The sequence below is a fragment of the Trachypithecus francoisi genome, unplaced genomic scaffold (genome assembly GCF_009764315.1).
Source record: "Trachypithecus francoisi isolate TF-2019V2 unplaced genomic scaffold, Tfra_2.0 Lachesis_group8, whole genome shotgun sequence".
In the NCBI taxonomy this organism is placed as follows: Eukaryota; Metazoa; Chordata; class Mammalia; order Primates; family Cercopithecidae; genus Trachypithecus; species Trachypithecus francoisi.
Window position 1 is genome coordinate 62,797,469 of NW_022681473.1, and position 19,821 is coordinate 62,817,289.

The 19,821-nt window shown below is 44.8% G+C and overlaps 2 protein-coding genes across 10 annotated transcripts in view; one reads left to right on the forward strand and one right to left on the reverse strand.

The window, feature by feature from the left end:
• The window catches only part of NUMA1 (nuclear mitotic apparatus protein 1), an 82,319-nt gene extending 74,429 nt beyond the window's left edge, over nt 1-7,890 (reverse strand). For 2 of the 3 annotated variants that reach the window (XM_033207461.1, XM_033207467.1), the window contains exon 1: nt 7,647-7,890. The gene's annotated coding sequence lies outside the window, so the exon portion shown is untranslated. Of the gene's footprint in view, nt 1-7,509 lie in introns of all 3 variants that reach the window. The other variant, XM_033207463.1, reaches the window with a different exon arrangement.
• The window catches only part of LOC117081481 (leucine-rich repeat-containing protein 51), a 29,340-nt gene continuing 17,367 nt past the window's right edge, over nt 7,849-19,821 (forward strand). For 5 of the 7 annotated variants that reach the window (XR_004436173.1, XR_004436174.1, XM_033207484.1 and 2 more), the window contains exons 1-3: nt 7,964-8,087; nt 16,436-16,519; nt 17,150-17,287. Coding sequence is in view for 5 of the 7 variants with exons in the window: in XM_033207484.1 (XP_033063375.1) it covers nt 17,206-17,287 (82 nt within the window). In the remaining 2 variants the exon portion in view is untranslated. Of the gene's footprint in view, nt 8,088-16,435; nt 16,520-17,149; nt 17,288-19,821 lie in introns of all 7 variants that reach the window. The other 2 variants (XM_033207480.1, XM_033207481.1) reach the window with 2 other exon arrangements.

Sequence of the window (19,821 nt, forward strand, 5' to 3'; positions counted from 1 at the left end):
AGATACATCATTTTTACTTTTGCCAAATGGCCCCTTATTAGGGCAACTGATTATCTAATGGTCAACTTTTTACCTTGGTTCTCTCCTCCCCTCAATGAGACCCAAGATACTGGCCTTTCCAGACAGCTTCTCCCCCAATTTTCCAGAGGAATAGTCAAAACCATTCCCCTAAAACCTCTGTTAACTGGAGTAAAATGTATAGTGCTGTGACATGGAATTTGTTTCTCAAACCTATCAGGTTTAGCCTTTTTACCAAAGACTTAGAATGAAAACCTAGAAGGCCTGCTTGTCAAGCTTTGGAATTAAACTGTGAATCATAGACAATATAATGTTTTTAGATTTAACCAGGCAAGAAGATCTCAATAGATCTGATGTTACCAAAAAATAAGAAATAATGTAACAGAATTAAGTATAAAGTCCTGTATTTAGAATAAGAAAACCAAACCAACAATCATAGAATAGTAGAGACTGGTACAGAAGCTCAAACTGCTATAAAAAGGCTGCCTTTGGCCAGACGCAGTGGCTCACACCTGTAATCCCAGCACTTTGGGAGGCTGAGGCGGGTGGATCACCTGAGGTCAGGAGTTCAAGACCAGACTGGCCAACATGGTGAAACCCTATCTCTACTAAAAATACAAAAATTAGGCCAGACGCAGTGGCTCATGCCTGTAATCCCAGCACTTTGGGAAGCCAAGGCAGGCGGATCACCTGAGGTTGGGAGTTCGAGATCAGCCTGACCAACATGGAGAACCACCATCTCTACTAAAAATATAAAAAAAAAAAAAAATAGCTGGGCTTGGTGGCACATGCCTGTAATCACAGCTACTCAGGAGGATGAGGCAGAAGAATCACTTGAACCTCAGAGGCAGAGGTTGTGGTTAGCCGAGATTGCGCCATTGCACTCCAGCCTGGGCACCAGGAGTGAAACTCCGTCTCAAAACACAAAAAAATCCCCAGAAATTAACCAGGCAGTAGTGGTGTGTGCCTGTAATCCCAGCTACTCAGGAGGCTGAGGCAGGAGAATCACTTGAACCCGGGAGGCAGAAGTTGCAGTGAGCAGAGATTGCACCACTGTACTCTAGTCTGGGCAATAGAGCAAGGGTCCATCTCAAAAAAAATAAAAAGTAGTAGTTTCTGTAAAGTACTTAGAACAGTGCCTAGTTCACAGCATATACTGGAAAACAAAGTCACCTATTGCTATTACTAACTGTTGATAGAACAGACCAGGCTGGGTGTGGTGGTTCATGCTTGTAATCCCAGCACTTTGACAGAATTGCTTGAGCTCAAGAATCTGAGACCAGCCTGGGCAACACAGCAAGACCTCGTCTCTACTAAAAATAAAGAGTTGCCAGGCACAGTGGCGTACACCTGTAGTTTCAGCTACTCAGGAGGCTGAGGTGGGAGGATAGCTTGAGTCCAGGAGATTGAGGCTGCAGTGAGCTATGATGACGCCACTGCACTCCAGCCAGTGACAGAGCAAGACCCTGTCTCAAAATAACAAGCAGGCTGGGTGCGGTGACTCACGCCAGTAATCCCAGCACTTTGGGAGGTCGAGGTGGGTAGATCACCTGAGGTCAGGAGTTCGAGACCAGCGTGGACAACATGGTCAAACCCTGTCTCAACTAAAAATACAAAAATTAGCCAGTTGTGGTGGCACATGCCTTTAATCCCAGCTACTCGGGAGGCTGAGGCAGGAGAATCCCTTAAGCCCGGGAGGCAGAGGTTGTAATGAGCCAAGACTGCACCACTGCACTCCAGCCTGGGTGACAAGAGTGAGACTCCATCTCAAAATAAATAAATAAACAAACAAACAAATAAATAAATAAAATAAAAATAATAAACAATACAAAAAACAGACCAGATAACCTGAACACCTTCCTATTAAATATGCCTGGAAGTGCTCAGAAAAATATAATAAACATCCTTTTAGACTGTGCCAGCTATTAAGGTATTGTCTCTCAGCTCCAAATCTACCATTATGCTCCGCTTTGTGATGCTGGGGCCTGGACTCCACTAAACCCCATTTCCCATTTGCCAGCTGACTCCCTGTCAACAGGGGGTGATAAAGGGAAAACAGAAGACAAGAGAAGGCTACAAGAGACTTCCTCCTTCCTGTAGCCTGATGTTTCTTGACAAAAGAAGCTGGTTCTTCCCAGTTGCTTTCTAACCTCCCCAAACCAGCCTCCTGTCACTCAAAGGCACCAGCATCAGCTAAGTAAGGCTCAATAGAAGCCAGCTCCTCCAGGTTCCTCCTATGAGGGCCTGAGAAACCAGCAGCACCAGGCAACACCCTCTCTCCAGAGAATCTGGGTGCAGATCCTCCAGATCCCTCTAGACTTCTAGGTTCTGGTAACCCCAACCTTCCTCCCTGTTTTTCAGTCCTGGATGAGAAAACTTCTTTATGCAGTTATTATATCGAAGTTACTTTAATATTCCCTTTTTGCTTTTTCAGCCCTCCACCAAGGCTTTAAAGCAATCTCCTTTATGGATTTCACTCTATTGTGTGGTTTCTGTTTTGCTGATTGGATCTGAACTGACATATAGATAAACTGAGCTCTCAAGAAAGTAAGAAAAATCCCCAGGAACCAAAAACAAAGAATTAGTGAGGAGGATTGAGTGAGCTGATGACATAGCTGTCCTAGCAGTGTACGGAATTTATAACACCCTCATAGGTTCAGAAGACAGATCTTGAGTCCACAAAAGGCACTGAGATCCCTGTGCAGAGGCGAGTCTCTTAAATTTATACTAAGATAATAAACTAGAAAAAAAAAATCTGTCCAGAGAGAAATAAAAAAGCTTGCCTTGCTCACTTAGTGAGATAGGAGGGAAAAACCTTCTAGGAATTCAAAACAGGCTGGGTGAAGTAGTTCATGCCAGTAATCCCAGCACATTGGGAGGCTGAGGTGGGTTGATTGCTCGAGCCCAGGAGTTCGAGACCAGCCTTGGCAACATGGCAAAACCCTGTCTCTACAAAAAATATAAAAATTTGCTGGGTATGGTGGTGTGCACCTGTAGTCCCAGCTACTTGGTAGGCTGAGGTGGGCAGATTGCTTGAGCCCAGGAGGCAGAGGTTGCAGTGAACCAAGATCCTGCAACTGCACTCCAGCCTAAGCAACAAAGCCAGATAGATCCTATCTCAAAAAATTAAATAAAATTCTAGAAAGCAGAAATTAATCTGTAGTGAAAAACAAACAAACAATCAATCAGCGGTTCCTGGTATCAGAGTGAAAGGAAAAATGGACTGTAAAGAAGTATGAGAGAGAGGCGCAGTGGCTCACGCCTGTAATCCCAGAACTTTGGGAGGCCGAGGAGGGCGGATTACCTGAGGTTGGGAGTTCAAGACCAGCATGACCAACATAGTGAAACTCCGTATCTACTAAAAATACAGAATTAGGTGGGCATGGTGGCACATGCCTGTAATCCCAGCTACTCAGGAGACTGAGGCAGGAGAATCGTTTGAACCCGGGAAGCAGAGGTTGCACGGAGCTGAGGTTGCACCACTGCACTCCAGCCTGGGGAACAAGAGCAAAACTCCATCTTTTTAAAAAAAAAAAAGCATGAGAAATCTTTTGGGGGCGAGAGAAATCCTCTGTATCTCAATTATGGCTGCTGTTTACAGGTGTAGACATCTGCCAAAACTCAACTTTCTTTAAAATGATTACAGACACAAAATTGAAAACATGAGACAAAAACAAGATCACGAAAAACAAGCAGATTTGAAAATGAATCAAAGAGCACTTCCAATAAATGAAAAAGTTAGCTAATAAAAATAAGAATTCAAAAAACAAATCAAACCTAGCTGAAGAGTAAACTAGTAAACTAGAAGATAGATATAAGGAAATTATCCACAAGTTAACACAGAAAAATAGAAATGGAAATTATGAAAGAAGGAATAAGATGTGGATGACAGAATGAGGAAGTTCAACATAAGTTAAGCATGAGATGTGAGAGAGGTAAAGAGATAATGATCGGGAATTTTTACACAATTAGTGAAAATATATGAAATTTCAGATTAAGGAATTACTATATGCCCCCAGTATATAGTGATTTAAGAAAATGGCCGGGTGCGGTGGCTCAAGCCTGTAATCCCAGCACTTTGGGAGACCGAGACGGGCGGATCACGAGGTCAGGAGATCAAGACCATTCTGGCTAACACGGTGAAACCCCGTCTCCACTAAAAAATACAAAAAACTAGCCGGGCGAAGTGGCAGGCGCCTGTAGTCCCAGCTACTCGGGAGGCTGAGGCAGGAGAATGGTGTAAACCCGGGAGGCGGAGCTTGCAGTGAGCTGCGATCCGGCCACTACACTCCAGCCTGGGCGACAGAGCGAGACTTCGTCTCAAAAAAAAAAAGAAAAGAAAAGAAAAGAAAAGAAACTTAAATTCATGCCATGTAATGGAAGTACAGAACACAAATGACAGCAAAGAGGATCTTAAAAACAACCAGAAAGAAAGACAGATTACCCACAATTAAATAAGTTAATCTGTAAGCATAGTTCTCAGGAATAACAACAAAAAGCCAGAATTTCAATGAAAACACAGTTTCAGGTTTTTTTTGTTTTTTTTTTTTTGAGACGGATTCTCGCTCTGTCGCCCAGGCTGGAGTGCAGTTGCGTGATCTCAGCTCACTGCAAGCTCCGCCTCCCAGGTTCACGTCATTCTCCTGCCTCAGCCTCCCAAGTAGCTGGGACTACAGGCGATCACCACCACGCCCGGCTAATTTTTTTGTATTTTTAGTAGAGACGGGGTTTCACCATGTTAGCCAGGATGGTCTCGATCTCCTGACCTTGTGATCCGCCCCCCTGGCCTCCCAAAATGCTGGGATTACTGGCGTAAGCCACCGCGCCCGGCTGAAAAAACACTTTCAAAGTGCTAAGAGGCAATAATTGGAAGCCTAGTACCCAGCTAAACTACCAATCAAGACTGAAAGTGAGCTGGGCAGGAGAATGGCGTGAACCCAGGAGGCGGAGCTTGCAGTGAGCTGAGATTCAGCCACTGCACTCCAGCCTGGGCGACAGAGCAAGACTCCGTCTCAAAAAAAGACTGAAAGTAAAATAAAGATTTTTTTGAATGAAGACAGTGTTTACCACTAACAAATTCCCACTGAAGCAAACATCTGGGGGATGTATGTATCTATGCAATAAAAAAGGAAGGAATAAAATGCAGGGAAGAACGGTGAAAAAGCCAACAGCAGACACACATGGGTAAAACAAAATAATCACTAACAATACAAAACAATATACATATTTTAATTGAGTTGGGGGTCTCACTCTGTTGCCCAGGCTAGCTAAGAACTCCTAGGCTCAAGCAATCCTCCTGCCTCAGCCTCCAGAGTAGTTGGGCTGACAGGGCAAGCTACCATGCCCAGCTACAAAATAATAATTATTAATTAAAATTGTTCAACATAGAGATGGATTGACTTTGGGAATGATCTCATTCTAGAAAGTACTCACTTTGAGTCTGGACAACACCTTTTGGTATGTTTAGTGTACACTGGGTAAGAGGCTGAATTAAATGACCACACCATATATTAGGTTAATGCAAAAGTAACTGCGATTTTTGCCATTACTTTCAACAGCAACAACTGCAATTACTTTTGCACCAACCTAATATCTTCTGATCATAGTTTTATCAATTAAACACAGCTGTCCAAACAGCCACTGATCAGCTCTGTTCAGCCACCCGAGCAGCGCTATGCCCTCATCCTAACAGTTCTAGAATTCAGTTTTATTTCAAGGCATTCTTCCCACTTCCGTGTTCCACATGTAAAAAAGAATTCTATGTTTCTTAATTAGCTTTCAGGTAAGATCTTTAAGCTTTTGGAATGTACAGCTTTTCGCTTTGAACTAAAAGCTTAGACATTACAATTAGTCATCCCTTGCTCAAACTTAGGCTAAGAAAATAGTACTTTTGAAGCTTTCACAAAGAAGTATGTGGTTCTTCCTCTAAAGAAGAAAATATCACACAGAAAGAGGGAGAGAAGAAACACACACCCATCTGTGCTGACAGAAAGCACCTTACATGATCCTCATGTTCGCCCCAGATTCCCATCTATTCACAGCAGTAAAGAGAGGCCCAACTCCCTCACCATTAAAGCTTTAAAGACCAGACAACCCAGAAGTTTGGAAACACAGAACCAGGCAACAGATACTAGAGAGAGGGAACTATGTATTAAAGCAAGCAACTATCATCACGTTTTCAAGAAGGAGTGCCATTCCAGAGAAGACAGCTTAATACTGAGGTTCAAATGCCACTAAATGAAAATGGGAAAGCGAAGTTCCTGTGCCCTTTCAGCCCAAGAAATTATTCCAAAGCATACATTTATTCCCATTACATGTCGCAAATCCTGCCTGGCCATTAGGATGCAGTGACGAAAAAGTCTCTCATTATCTAGAAGGGCAGACAAACTCGCATAGACTCAAAATACCAGATGACAGGCCGGGCATGGTGGCTCACGCCTGTAATTCAAGCACTTTGGGAGGCCGAGGCGGGCGGACCACGACGTCAGGAATTCAAGACCAGCCTGGCCAAGACGGTGAAATCCCGTCTGTACTAACAATACAAAAATTGGTCGGGCGTGGTGGCGGGCGCCTGTAATCCCAGCTACTTGGGAGGCTAAGGCAGGGAATTGCTTGAACCCGGCAGGCACAGCTTGCAGTGAGCCGAGATCGTGCCACTGCACTCCAGCCTGGGCGACAGGGTGAGACTCCGTCTCAAAAAACAAAACAAAACAAAACAAAACAAACAGATGACAAGCGCTAACTCAGAGGTAAGCAAAAGAGAGTACCCATAGGCTGCAGCATTAACCCAGTGGGCTCCCGCCCACCCACAATCTTCACACAGTCACCCCACTTATAGTCATAAATTTGTACTCTCCGAGGTGCGTGTACGAAACATGTTATCTGTGAGAGTCTGTGGAAGAAAAAACAAACAAAAACAAACCAAAAAATTATTAAAAAAAAAAAAAAAAGACATACCTGTTTTGACCAGGACAACCACCCCAGGAAGTAGGTAAGGCAGGTAAGGTCACCATTTACATATATGAAAAGTGAGGCTCAAAATACACCGACCAGTCTAAGACAACGCACGCCCCCACACAGCACCTTCCCCGTCCCCATTTATGCCCAACCCGCAAAACCTCAAGTAGAGCCAACCTCGCACTGCCTACGTAAACCAGGCCAAGCTAAACATTACAAACCTCAGGCTCCCCATCTTTAAAGTATAACAGGTGGTTAGGAGATTAAGAAGATAAACATTTGGCAGGTCATTGTGGACGGTGTAGCTCAGAAAATGCTGACTACTGCACTACCATAATTACTGCCATTGTTACCGATAAAAGATGAAGACTTTCCACGATCTGACCCTTCGCTTACAAGCCTTTCAGGAACTTGCCCTACCCCCGACCCCCGTCACCTTCAGACTTAATTCCACAGACACGCCCCCAAACAGACCCTCCCCTTTAAGGCACCCCCGGCTCCTCCCCTTGAGGCGCCTCTCCTCACAAACCTTACCCCGCTAGATTCTGCCCTTTCGGACTCGGTTAAGGAGGAGGCCTTATGCTCGCGCCGGCCTCTCCAGCACCCCTTTTAGGCCTGGCACCCCTGCGGGTGCCCAGGCCGCACGCCAAACGCGGGCCCACGCCGGTTACCTGGCTGCCCGCTCGCGCTCTGCCTCGCTACTCACCCGAATCGTACCTAGTCGTGGGCTAGCGCCAGCGTTGTGAACGCACAATTAGTTTAAACTATGGCCCCGCCCCCTCGCGCGGCCCTCTGATTGGCCTCTGTCGGCCGTTGACTTACGCGGGGCACGCTTAAGGACCCGGGAAAAGGAAGTTTGAGGGCCACTGGGAAAGAGAAGGGGTATCACCGCTTCCGGACCCCGGCCGGGACTTGAAGGCAAAGAGAACCACAAATCCCAGCGTCACCCGCGGCCTTAGAGCCCCGCCCGTGACAAACTACAGGTCCCGGTAAGCACCGCGTCAGTTTTTATGGCGCCTGCCGGGTCGTGGTGACGAAAGCAGTTGCCATGGAGTTGCCCTGAGTAACCGTGAGGCAGTGGCACGCCAAGACTGGCGAGGAAGCGACTGCGGGTGAGTCGGGCGGGAAAACAGGAAACCTGGTCTAGGGGACAAGAGATCTATGGAGAAGGGAGGGGCACTCACAGAATGACTAAGAACCTCCCTGCTCGGGTATCTGAGATTTTCCCAACCGACCCTCATCACCTTTCACAGTGAACAAGACACAACACTCACATGGGACAAACTGGGCAAGGGGAACAGAGGGAGGGAAAGGCGTTGAGATATATATCCATACAGATTTGGGGATGCTTAAGAACCTCCCCCAGGGCCAGGAGCGGTGGCTCACGCTTGTAATCAACACTTTGGGAGACAAAGGCAGGCGGATGGCTTAAGGCCAGGAGTTCGAGACCAGCCTGAGAAACATGGCGAACCCTGTCTCTACCAAAAATACAAAAAAAATTAGCCGGGCTTGGTGGCGCGCTCCAGTGGCCCCACCTACTAGGGGGCTGAGATGGGAGGATCGCTTGAGCCCAGAGATTGAAGCTGCAGTGAGTTGCAGTGATCACGCAACTACACTCCAGCGTGGGCTACAGAGCGATATCCCCATCTCAAAACAAAACAAAACAAAACGAACCCCGCCCCCAACGCAAACATAAGGCTCCCAAAATCGGATGCTTCAAGTTCCAGACATAACGTGGGAGATCAGAAACGCCCTCAGAAATGGGGTTTTCCTCTGAGGAACTGAGACCTCCTTCCAAGACATGTGGTTAGCATTAGATAGAGTAAATCGGAGTCCCTACCCTAATTCTGGAGATGTAGGAAACTTCCTGGGGCGTGAAGTGCCTCTTTCCTTCCTCTTCCAAGGAGTAAAAAAACCCCTTCTCAACCTGTCCCCAGATTCCCTTTTCTCCCCACACCTTCTCCATGGTCCGCTATTCAAAGCTCTACAGTTAGAGCTTCATTCTTTTTAGTCCTCACGACAGATCTATTACATTTAGTAACCTACCCAATGCTTTCACAGTCTGTCTTTTGATACTCTTTTTTTTTTTTTTTTTTTTTTTGAGACGGAGTCTCGCTCTGTCACCCAGGCTGGAGTGCAGTGGCCGGATCTCAGCTCACTACAAGCTCCGCCTCCCGGGTTCACGCCATTCTCCTGCCTCAGCCTCCCAAGTAGCTGGGACTACAGGCGCCCGCCAACGCGCCCGGCTAGTTTTTTTGTATTTTTTTAGTAGAGACGAGGTTTCACCATGTTAGCCAGGATGGTCTCGATCTCCTGACCTCGTGATCCGCCCGCCTCGGCCTCCCAAAGTGCTGGGATTACAGGCTTGAGCCACCGCGCCCGACCTTGTCTTTTGATACTCTTAACAGCTCTGTGAATCAAAGATATTTATCTTCATTTCACAGATTGGAAAACTGAAACCTAGAGAAAAGGGACTTGCCCAAGGCCACACACCAAATTAGTGACAGAGCTAGAACTAGACTCCAGTTCTCCAACTTCCAGCTAAGTCTCTTTAGCTTCAGCCTACTGCCTCTATAGCTGAAGGACTTGTCCCAAGGAACAAGTTAAACTGCCCCAGGGAAAAGGAACCTGTATGGCCTACTTTGGATTATTTACACTTCCGCTGGAATGAATTTCAGATCCTCCCCTGAAAGTTTTAATGGGGAAAAGGAACTAGAGAGACTAAGACAATGAGACTTGAACATTTTTAACTAAACAGGAAACAGAAGGGCTAACACAGCACCCATGTCTGAAGTGACCACCATGATTAGCTGGTTTCTAGCTGGTGGCTAGCTAGCCCTGATTGGTCCACTTACTACCTTAAAGTTCTCCCAGGTTTGGGCCTACGCCTCTTGCAACTGCACTCTATATTCTCTTCTTGGGTACCCCTCCACACCCACAACTTCATTTTCCACCTGTATGCAAATGTACACAAGTGTGTATCTCTAGCCCAGCCCTCATCTCTAAGCTCCAGATCTATATAGCCAATTGCCTCCTCAACATCTCCTTTAGGATACCTCAAAGGCAACCCAAACTCTACATTTCCGAAATTGAAACCAATCTCTGTGTATCCCAACCCTTTCCTCCAAGTCTGGATCTCTTCCAGTGCTCCTACCTTTATCCACAATATACACAAGCCCAAAACCCAAGAGTTAATACCTCTTCCATTTACTTAATACCTCTTCCATTTCCCATCTATCATTAAGTCTTATCAGCTTTACTTCCTGAATATCTTTTATATAGGTCCTGCCATATTTGCATACTGCAACCAGAGTAATCCTTCAAAATGCAAAGCTGATAATTGTTCACTCTCCACCCCACCCCCAATTTTCTTTTTTGTTTTTTCAAGGCAGAGTTTCACTCTTGTTGCGCAGGCTGGAGTGCAATGGCGCAATCTTGGCTCACAGCAACCTCCACCTCCCGGTTTCAAGCGATTCTCTTGTCTCAGCCTCCCAAGTAGCTGGGATTACGGGCATGCACCACCACATCCGGCTAATTTTGTTTTTAGTAGAGATGGGGTTTCTTCATGTTGGTCAGGCTGGTCTCGAACTCCCAACCTCAGGTCATCTGCCCACCTTGGCCTCCCAAAGTGCTGAGATTACAGGCGTGAGCCACCACGCCCAGCCAACCCTCATTTAATATTAATACTTTGTGGTTTCCTATTGCTCCCATCTCTCCAGCCTCCAGTCTAACCATACATATTCCTCCTCCTCTCCCGTTCAGTTATATAACCTTTAAGGTCTTCAAAATTTCCAAGTACCCTTCCACCATAGAACCTTTGCATATAGCAGTCACATCTGCCTGGAATGCTCATTCCACAGCACCCCCTACCCCATAAGTTAATTTGTACTTATCCTTTGGATTTCTCTCAGTCACTTCTTCAGGAATGTCTTCCTGTAGACTGTTCAGACCAGGTCAGACCCCTCAATTAGAGCAACCTCATGTCCCTCTCCTTTGTAGTGTTATTTAGTTGCAATTTTTAATGTGTTTGTTAAGCACCTACTACTTGCCAGCACTATGAGATACAACTGTAAGAAAAATATGGTTTCTGCCCTGGTGGTGTTTATGGACATACAGATAGTAAGCAGATAATTATAGTGTTATGAGTGCTACCATGGCAATCATAGCACTATAATTACAGATTTTAGGATAAAGGTAGACTTCTCAGAAAAGTTGAAACCTGGCCGGGCGCGGTGGCTCAAGCCTGTAATCCCAGCACTTTGGGAGGCCGAGACGGGTGGATCACGAGGTCAAGAGATCGAGACTATCCTGGCTAACACTGTGAAACCCCGTCTCTACTAAAAAATACAAAAAAACTAGCCGGGCGAGGTGGCAGGCGCCTGTAGTCCCAGCTACTCGGGAGGCTGAGGCAGGAGAATGGCGTGAACCCGGGAGGCGGAGCGTGCAGTGAGCTGAGATCCGGCCACTGCACTCCAGCCCCGGCGACAGAGTGAGACTCCGTCTCAAAAAAAAAAAAAAAAAAAAAAAAAAAAGTTGAAACCTGATCTGAGCCCTGAAGTAAGAATTAGCAAAGCAAAAGGAGGAAAGAAAAACTATATTCCAAGCAGACAGAGCTGGAAGGAGACACTGTTCCACTTAAGAGGCCCAGCGGCAGCTCTGAGGAACTTACGGTGAGTAGTTACATTTGGCTGGACTGCAGAATTGGAGTTGAGATGGTAGTAGAGGCGGGTAAACAGAAGCCAGGTTGAATCTTGGGCCTCCTTTTGGCACCTGGGAATATAACCTCCCAGAATATATTAGATTATGTGGCAGATTTTTCTTTTTTCTTTTTTTTTTTCTTTTGACAGAGTCTTGCTCTGTTGCCCAGACTGGAGTGCAGTGGCACAGTCATAGCTCACTGCAGCCTCGAACTCCTGGGCTTGAGCCATACTCCTACCTCAGCCTCCCAAGTAGCTGGGACTACAGGTGTGAGCTGCCATGCCTGGCTAAATACGTGGCAGATTTTTCATAGCAGTCTTTGATTTTTTTTCTACCATCAGTCCATCATCAGAAACTCTCAGGCCAGGCTGTTGAATCTCCTATCAGATTTATGTGATTATTCCTCAAAGCTTCCTGTGTTATGTTGCAACTTGCCTGAGAGAGGTCAGGAATAGGCTAGCAACAATCAAATTACAAACTTTAGTAATTTCCCAAAACTGAAAACGGTTTTCTGTCAACTTGGGATTGGTTAAATAAAGTTAAATTAAGTGAATAACATTAAAGTATGATACATAATATAAAATACTTTGCAACTATTAAAAAGGCTAATAATCTACAATAATTCAAAAATTTAAAAATAGGTTTATAAAAGAATATTGTTTATTTAAAAATATACATAATCTAGGCCGGGCACAGTGGCTCACACCTGTAATCCCAGCACTTCGGGAGGCCAAGGTAAGTAAATAGCTTGAGCCCAGGAGTTTGAGACCAGCCTAAGCAACATGGCAAAACCGTGTCTCTACAAAAAAAATACAAAAATTAGCAGGGTGTGGTTACATGTGCCTGTAGTCCCAGCTACTCGGGAGACTGAGGTGGTGGGATTGCCTCAGCCCAGGAGGCAGAGGTTGCAGTGAGCTGAAGTGGCACCACTGCACTCCAGCTTGCGCAACAGAGTGAGACCTTGTCTCAAAAAAAAAAAAAAAAAAGAAAGAAAGAAAGAAAAAAGAAAACCACGCACGTGCGTGTGTGTATGTATAAAACCTTATTAGCTATACATTCTAGGAGGTTATATTCCCAAACTGTTAATGGAGATTCAAACTTTGAGTTCCTATTTGATGTTCTTCTCCATGTCATTTCACTTTATTCATCTATCATCTATCATATTAGCTTTTACAATTAAAAAACAAAACAGTTAAAAGATACTGTCAATTTGGAAATGAGAAATTTCAGTTCCGAAACAAGGCAGGTATTCCCCTAACCCGGTCATTCATCAAGTCAGTCAGTCTGGACAGATGAAGGTGCTGGCATCTGATTATCTCCTGGTCATAAGCCAGAATAGCAGATGGGAAAGACTGACTCCAAAAACACAGCCACAGGATTAAGCATGGCAGCATCAAGGCTTTGTCAGTTCTCTCCAGCAGTCAAGCTCTCTATGTGATACCTTGAAGACTCCATTAATTCCTTCATTTCTTCTTTCATTTTTCCATTGTCCATCCATTTTCATTTGTCCATCAAACCTTTAGTGAATATGCATTTTTTTTTTTGCCAGGCTCAATGTGGGGTAATGATGAGAAGGGAGAAAGAAGTCTGAGTCTTGTCCCTGTCCTCAAGCTTATAGGGAGTAAACAAAGTTGGTTATAATGAAATTAACAAAGAATACAACTGCTTCCATTTATTGAGCACCTGATGCCAGATGTACAATGGTTCTAAAAGTAGGGTTTGTCTCCATTTCACAGATGAGTAAACAGGCTGAAATAAAATTTTGTTCAATAAAATTTTGTTCAAAGTACAGTGGGGGCATGCAGAAGTTAGCTATTGCTGTGTAACAAACCATCCCAAAACACAGTGGCTTAAGATAATAAACATTTATTATTGCTTCTAAGTCTTAGAGTTAGCTGGATGGTTCTTCTGGTTTGGCTGGGCTTACTCATGTGTTGGCAGTCATCCGTGGGTTGGGTGACTCTCCTGATCTTGACTGGGGGTAGGCTGACTGTGGGTTAGTCTAGGATGGCTTCAGCTGGAATCACTGGCTCCTTCGCATGTCTCTCACCTACACATCTCATAACCCTTCAGCAGATCAGCCATATTCTCATGGCACTGGCAGAGAGCAAGAAGGCAGGCCTCCTTTAAAGCTTCTGTTTGTTTCATGTTTATCGACATCCCACTGGCTAAAACAAGTCATATGTCTGGGCCCAGCATCAGAGTGAGATGGGACTATAATGTTATAGGCAAAAAGGGATGGATACAGGGGAGACCATGAATAGGGATCACCAAAACAATCAGCCTAACACAGGACACATTAATCAATTTTATCTGGAAAAGAAAGGCTTTATAGAAGAGGGTACACTAGAACTGAGCGTTGAAACATACTTAGAGTACTCACTAAGTGGGCAGCTGTTACTTGGAACTGGATGCAAGCTGGTTTGCCACAATCAATAGAAACTCAGCAGGTCTTTCTGTGCTCATGACAGAGTTCTATTATTTGTATCTTGGCTTCATTTCTTCTGGTCAGGCACAGAGCAGCAAGCACTCAACAAATGTTTGCTGAATTGAACTGAGTATCTTACTGTGAACAAGGTGTGGACTGAAACAGCTGAACCTGGGAGCCAATTGTTAGAACAGCTTAGCATCAACTCTTCTGAAACAGAAATCCTCAGAATTGGCAGTTTCTCATTCATTCATCCCACAAACATTTTCTGAGTGCCTGTTGTAAACCTGGTTCTATGTTGGATAATGAATAAGACGCGATACTAACTCACAGCCTGGGCTACAGCTTAAATGCAGAAGGCTAAAAATTTAACCAGCTTCGTGGGGATCCATTTGTAATACTAATTCAGAAAATGCAACAGGACCTGGTGCTACATGAAATCAGAAGTCTTTAGGAACTGCACTGGGGTTCTCTGATAGTCAAGAAAACTAACAGTAAAAATCTGCCCTTAAGTATTTTAAGTTAAAATCCATGTTCAGTGGTGCATAACTCTGGGGTGCCAACCCAGTATTTACTTTGAGAAAAGTATCCAATCTTGTTCAAAGGTATCAAATCTGTTGTAGGTGCTGAAGTGGGATGGGCTTCTGTATAAGCTAGGTTCCTCTAGTTCTATAGTACACAGCAGGTTCCTCTATTTTTACAAAAGAATAATGTGTTCTTTGTTGTCTGCCTGTAGATTTAATATCTAAAAGATTCAAGTCTCCCTAATTGACAATCCATGCCCATGGGACCAGTTCATAACAGAAGCTGTGAAGTGACTCAAGCTGGCACTTCCCCAAAGCTCAGTTGGGACTGCTATTTTTTCAGAACAAGACATTCATTTTCCTCTAAACCTACTGAACTCTATCCATGTATATGTTAAATTGCCAAAAAAAGAATTTACTTGAACTGTATTAAGCTTCAGCTGAATTATAAGATATCAGGTCCTTGGTTTTTAACAGAAATTCTTTCTTTTTTCTCTTTTCTTCTTCTTCTTCTTCTTTTTTTTTTTTTCTGAGACAGGGTCTTGCTCTGTCACCTAGGCTGGAGTGCAGTGGCACAATTGTAGCTCACTGCAACCTCCAACTCCTAGGCTCAAGCAATCCAACTGCCTCAGCCTCCCGAGTAAGAAATTCCATTTTAAGGTTTTTTGCCAATTTCATTGTCTCTGCAAACTAATTTATCCTTTGAATCCAATGATGAGAACTGCAATCCCAAGGTTTCTCTTTTTGCTTTGGCTGCCAGGAATTTCAGAGCTAAATGTAGGCTTAGATTCTTAAAGTGCCTGGCACATCTCTCTCTTCCTGTAATCTACTTTCTGATCTTTCTCTTCCATTTTTAACTTTCTTTTTTTTTTTTTGAGGCGGAGTCTCGCTCTGTCGCCCGGACTGGAGTGCAGTGGCCATATCTCAGCTCACTGCAAGCTCCGCCTCCCGGGTTTACGCCATTCTCCTGCCTCAGCCTCCCGAGTAGCTGGGACTACAGGCGCCCGCCACCTCGCCCGGCTAGTTTTTGTATTTTTAGTAGAGACGGGGTTTCACTGTGTTAGCCAGGATGGTCTCGATCTCCTGACCTTGTGATCCGCCCGTCTCGGCCTCCCAAAGTGCTGGGATTACAGGCTTGAGCCACCGCGCCCGGCCCATTTTTAACTTTCTAATCTGCACTGTCCAGTATAGTAGCCACTAGTCATGTACATTTGACAGGTAGGCTGGTCCAAATTGGGATGTGCTGTAAGTGTAAAATATCTCAGAAGGTTTTAATATTGATTACATATTGAATGATTTTTTGATATACTGGGTAAAATAAAGTTATTAAAATTAATTTTACCACTTCATTTTACTTATTTTGGCTACTAGAAAATTTTAAATTATATATGTGGCTTGCATTTGTGACATTATATTTCTAGTGGACAGCACTATTCTGCAAATCATCCGTTTTATGACTGTATTATTGTAAACCTGAAATCCTTTTGGAAAGCAGATGAAATAATACAAATAATAATACAAAGGTAGCAGCAGTGGATGGAATGAGAAAGGGGAGGTCGACTGGGACAAGTTCTTGTCCTTATCTTGTCAATTTGTCTTTTGCTTGTGTGATTCACACACAAACCCCTTGTTAAAGCTCTCTTTATGTTGTCAGCTCTCTTTATCCCAGGTGAGTAGTATTCTCATGGTTCTCTCTTGTCTCCAGAAAAACCTCAGCTTTACTTTAGCTAACAAATTGGAAACCACCTGATAAGACAATTCACACCACATTGCAAGTGACTGATAACAACATTGTGTTCATCCCTCTCAGGGAGTATTTCCATTTTAACCGGAAACAATCCCTGAACCCACAGGAATGAATCCCTAATGGTGGAGTTTCAGGCATCAGTGACAGGTGAGAGGTAGACTCTGGTTTTGTGTGTGTGTATGTTTATATGTGTATGGCTACATTCAGGATAGGGCTGAAAGTAGGGTCTTTGGATGGAAAGGTAATGGAGCTGACACCAAAGCCAAGCGGAGAAGGTGGCAAATCCCCAGCTGGGCCAGACTGAGAGGGCAGTCAGACACCAATCAGATGTAGTGCAGGCCCTCAGGGATTTGTTAAGCAATAGAATAGCCCAGTTGATGTCACCAGAGGGTGGGTATCAAGACAGTCTCCATGGTAGCTACTGTAAAGTAACAGAAAGGGTCTCAGAGTCAGGAGATTATGACTGCAGTCTACAACTGACTCATTGGCTTAACTCCGGGCAAGTCCTTTTACCCCTTGGGTTTCAGTTTCTTCATCTGGCATTTTCCAGACAAAGAAATGGGTGCTACAACTCTCAAAATGAGTTCTAAGAGATGTGAAGGGGCTCTGAGAAGTAGAAAGTGCTCTATACATGCAAGGAATAGTGATTCATATCTTAAAATGGAAATACAGCCAGGCAGGCCTAGAGTAGTAGAGGATAGAAAGCAGGGATGGAAGACTAGGGGGAAACCTGAAGGCCGGTGTACTTGAAACACCTGTCTTTCTCTGTCCTCCCAGGCTGAACCCGGACTCCCAGGGCACCTGCTTTCACCTGATGAATGATGGCCTGAACTATGAACAAACGGGACTATATGAACACTTCGGTACAGGAGCCCCCTCTTGACTACTCCTTCAGAAGCATCCACGTCATTGAAGGTCAGCCCCCAGAGCACAACACTCCACTCACTAAGGCAGCAGGCCCAGTGTGGTCCCTAGGGAGAAACCATAATCTTCTACTTAAAAGCCTAAAGAAAGTCTTCCTATATGCTTGCAGATGTGTTGCTACTGTCTTTTGGAGGGTAGGGGAGAGTGAGAGGTTTTTTTTTTTTTTGTCTTTTTGTTTGTTTTGTTTTTGCCCCTGACACAGCCCCAGGAGATCCTAAGAACATGTGCCCCTGTTTGTTTTTTTTAAGGAGCAAATCTGAAAGGAAACAGGGGGCTATCACAGTAGTTGATCATCTTTAAAAGAAGCCAGGCTACAGAAGGAAAGTCAAGTGGAAGAAAACTGGGAAGCCAGTCTACCAGCCAATAGTTTTATTCTCCTGTTTTTACCTGAAGAGAGGAGGAAAACACAGGCTCCTATGGAGTCCCAGCAAGTAGGCAAAACCCTTCTCCTCTGTCTGCAGACACAAGCCTATTCTGACTGGCCAAACATGAGGGGTCTTATCAACAAACTGGCATATTTCCAGTTTAAATACTTACTGACAAATTTCTTACACTCGTTCCAGCCATATCCAAGTTTATTCCATCATCATCTACACTTACTGCAGATTCCAACACTGCCCACACTCGCTACCATTTTGCCATTCAATGTCTTTGTAAATGGGTAGCCAGTCCCTTCAGGAGGGAACATAGGGAGGCTCTCAGCCATGTCATATTCCCAATGAGTTATCCGATCTTCCTAGGGAAGTTCCGCCATCCCTGGCTTTTGTTATCGCTCTTTCATTAAAGCATCAGTCCATCTGTCCTCACAGAATATATGTTAACATCCACTGTCTTAGAACTATTATTTGGCTTTAGTCGTCTCTCAGGCAATTGATAGCCACCACCTTTAAGCTCGGGAAGCTGGCAAATAGCACCAGTCTTAGCTTGGGTTTAGGGTCTACTTGCGTTATCATCAGCCACAGTGGTAACTCATATTTGTTCTCTCACGAGCACACAGCCACCTACTGTGATCTTTATTGTGCACTGCATCACTTCTGATGTAGTCCATGTTTCACAAGCGGTTGTAGCTGCAATAGTAACTATCTCTAAGATGGGTGAAATGACAGAGGTGGGAGGGAAGTATACCTTCTACCTATCATGGGAATTTCTAACTCTGATGGAGGTGTAGCTCTGTCCTCTATGGAGTCCCCAGAATTGGGAGAGAGACAAGCAGTACCAAGGGTAACTCTACATCACAAAACGTAATTGGTACAGATGCCCCATCCTTCTTTCGACCATTCAGTATTTACTGAGCACTTACTATTAAGCATTTATATGTGTGTGTGTGTGTGTGTGTGTGTGTGTGTGTGTGTGTCTCATATGTATATGCCAGGTATTGTGCTCCTTGCTAGATGTGTGAGAGGCACATCAAAGGCCCAAAAGGTCAGAGTCCCTTCAGATTTCCCAGAGCTTCTGAAAAACTTATTTACAGCTGGGGTTAAGGGATACAATAGAGTCTGGGGGTACTTGGCACACTATTTGCTGAATGAATATATATTACAGAATATAAAATGGCAGTGCCTTTGGAAGGCATCTAATCTGTGCTCCCACCAACCCAGATCCTCTAACTTTTCACAAACCTAGAGTATTAAGGAAGTCTCCCACCATATATACACCTACCAACCCCTTCCAGTTTGTGGTTGAGGGATGACACAGGGAAGTTCTATCAAACTAACTTGTATTCTGACAGATGGAAACAGCTACATGGCAGCCTTTCAGGGAAAGGAAAACAGGAACATAATTTCCCAGATCTTCCTGGAGCTAAATGCTCCCCAGTTCTCAAAGTACTGATATTTGTGGTCCAGCTTCCAGACCTGCTTTGGCCTACTCTGAACAAGAAACTTTATAGATTCTTAGGCAGTATAGGGCGTTGGTGGAATCTGAGAGGAGCAGCAACCTGTGGCAGCCTGGATATACCACTCCATCCCTGATAAGAGCAGCTCCAGCCAGCATCAAGTTTTAGGCAACTCCTCAAGTCCCACCAGTGATTCCCTCTGAGCTTGGCCTCCAGCCCATGCTTGGTGGCATTCCCCAAGCTGCTACCTTATCACATGGGGCACTAGTTCATGTGGGGTTATTTTGACCTTAATTTTGATTCATCTGTGTCATTCTGTTTCAGGGTTTTCAGGAGGTGTGGGGAGGGAGGCAGGATTAGGAATTCATGAGCTGGGGTACGCCGTTCTAGTACCCTCCTGCAACCTCAGGCCCCAACTGTGAGTCCTGCTCACTCTAGGACTAAGGCAGAGAGCCATCTGGTGGATGCTGCCTGACCTGCAGCTGAGGAGGAGGCGAGGTGGGGGTGGAAGGGCAAAGGGTGTCCTTCCAGTAGAGAGCAGAAAAGAGAGTGAAGAAAGCTGGCTAGCTTCGGCAAATACTAAATACTTCCTTCCCCAGAGGTGAACTAGGGAACCAAAGGCTTAGCAGCAATGGGAAAAATACAGTTACCTCAGCCAGACCTGGCATCTGGTTCTGACTCTATGACTTTG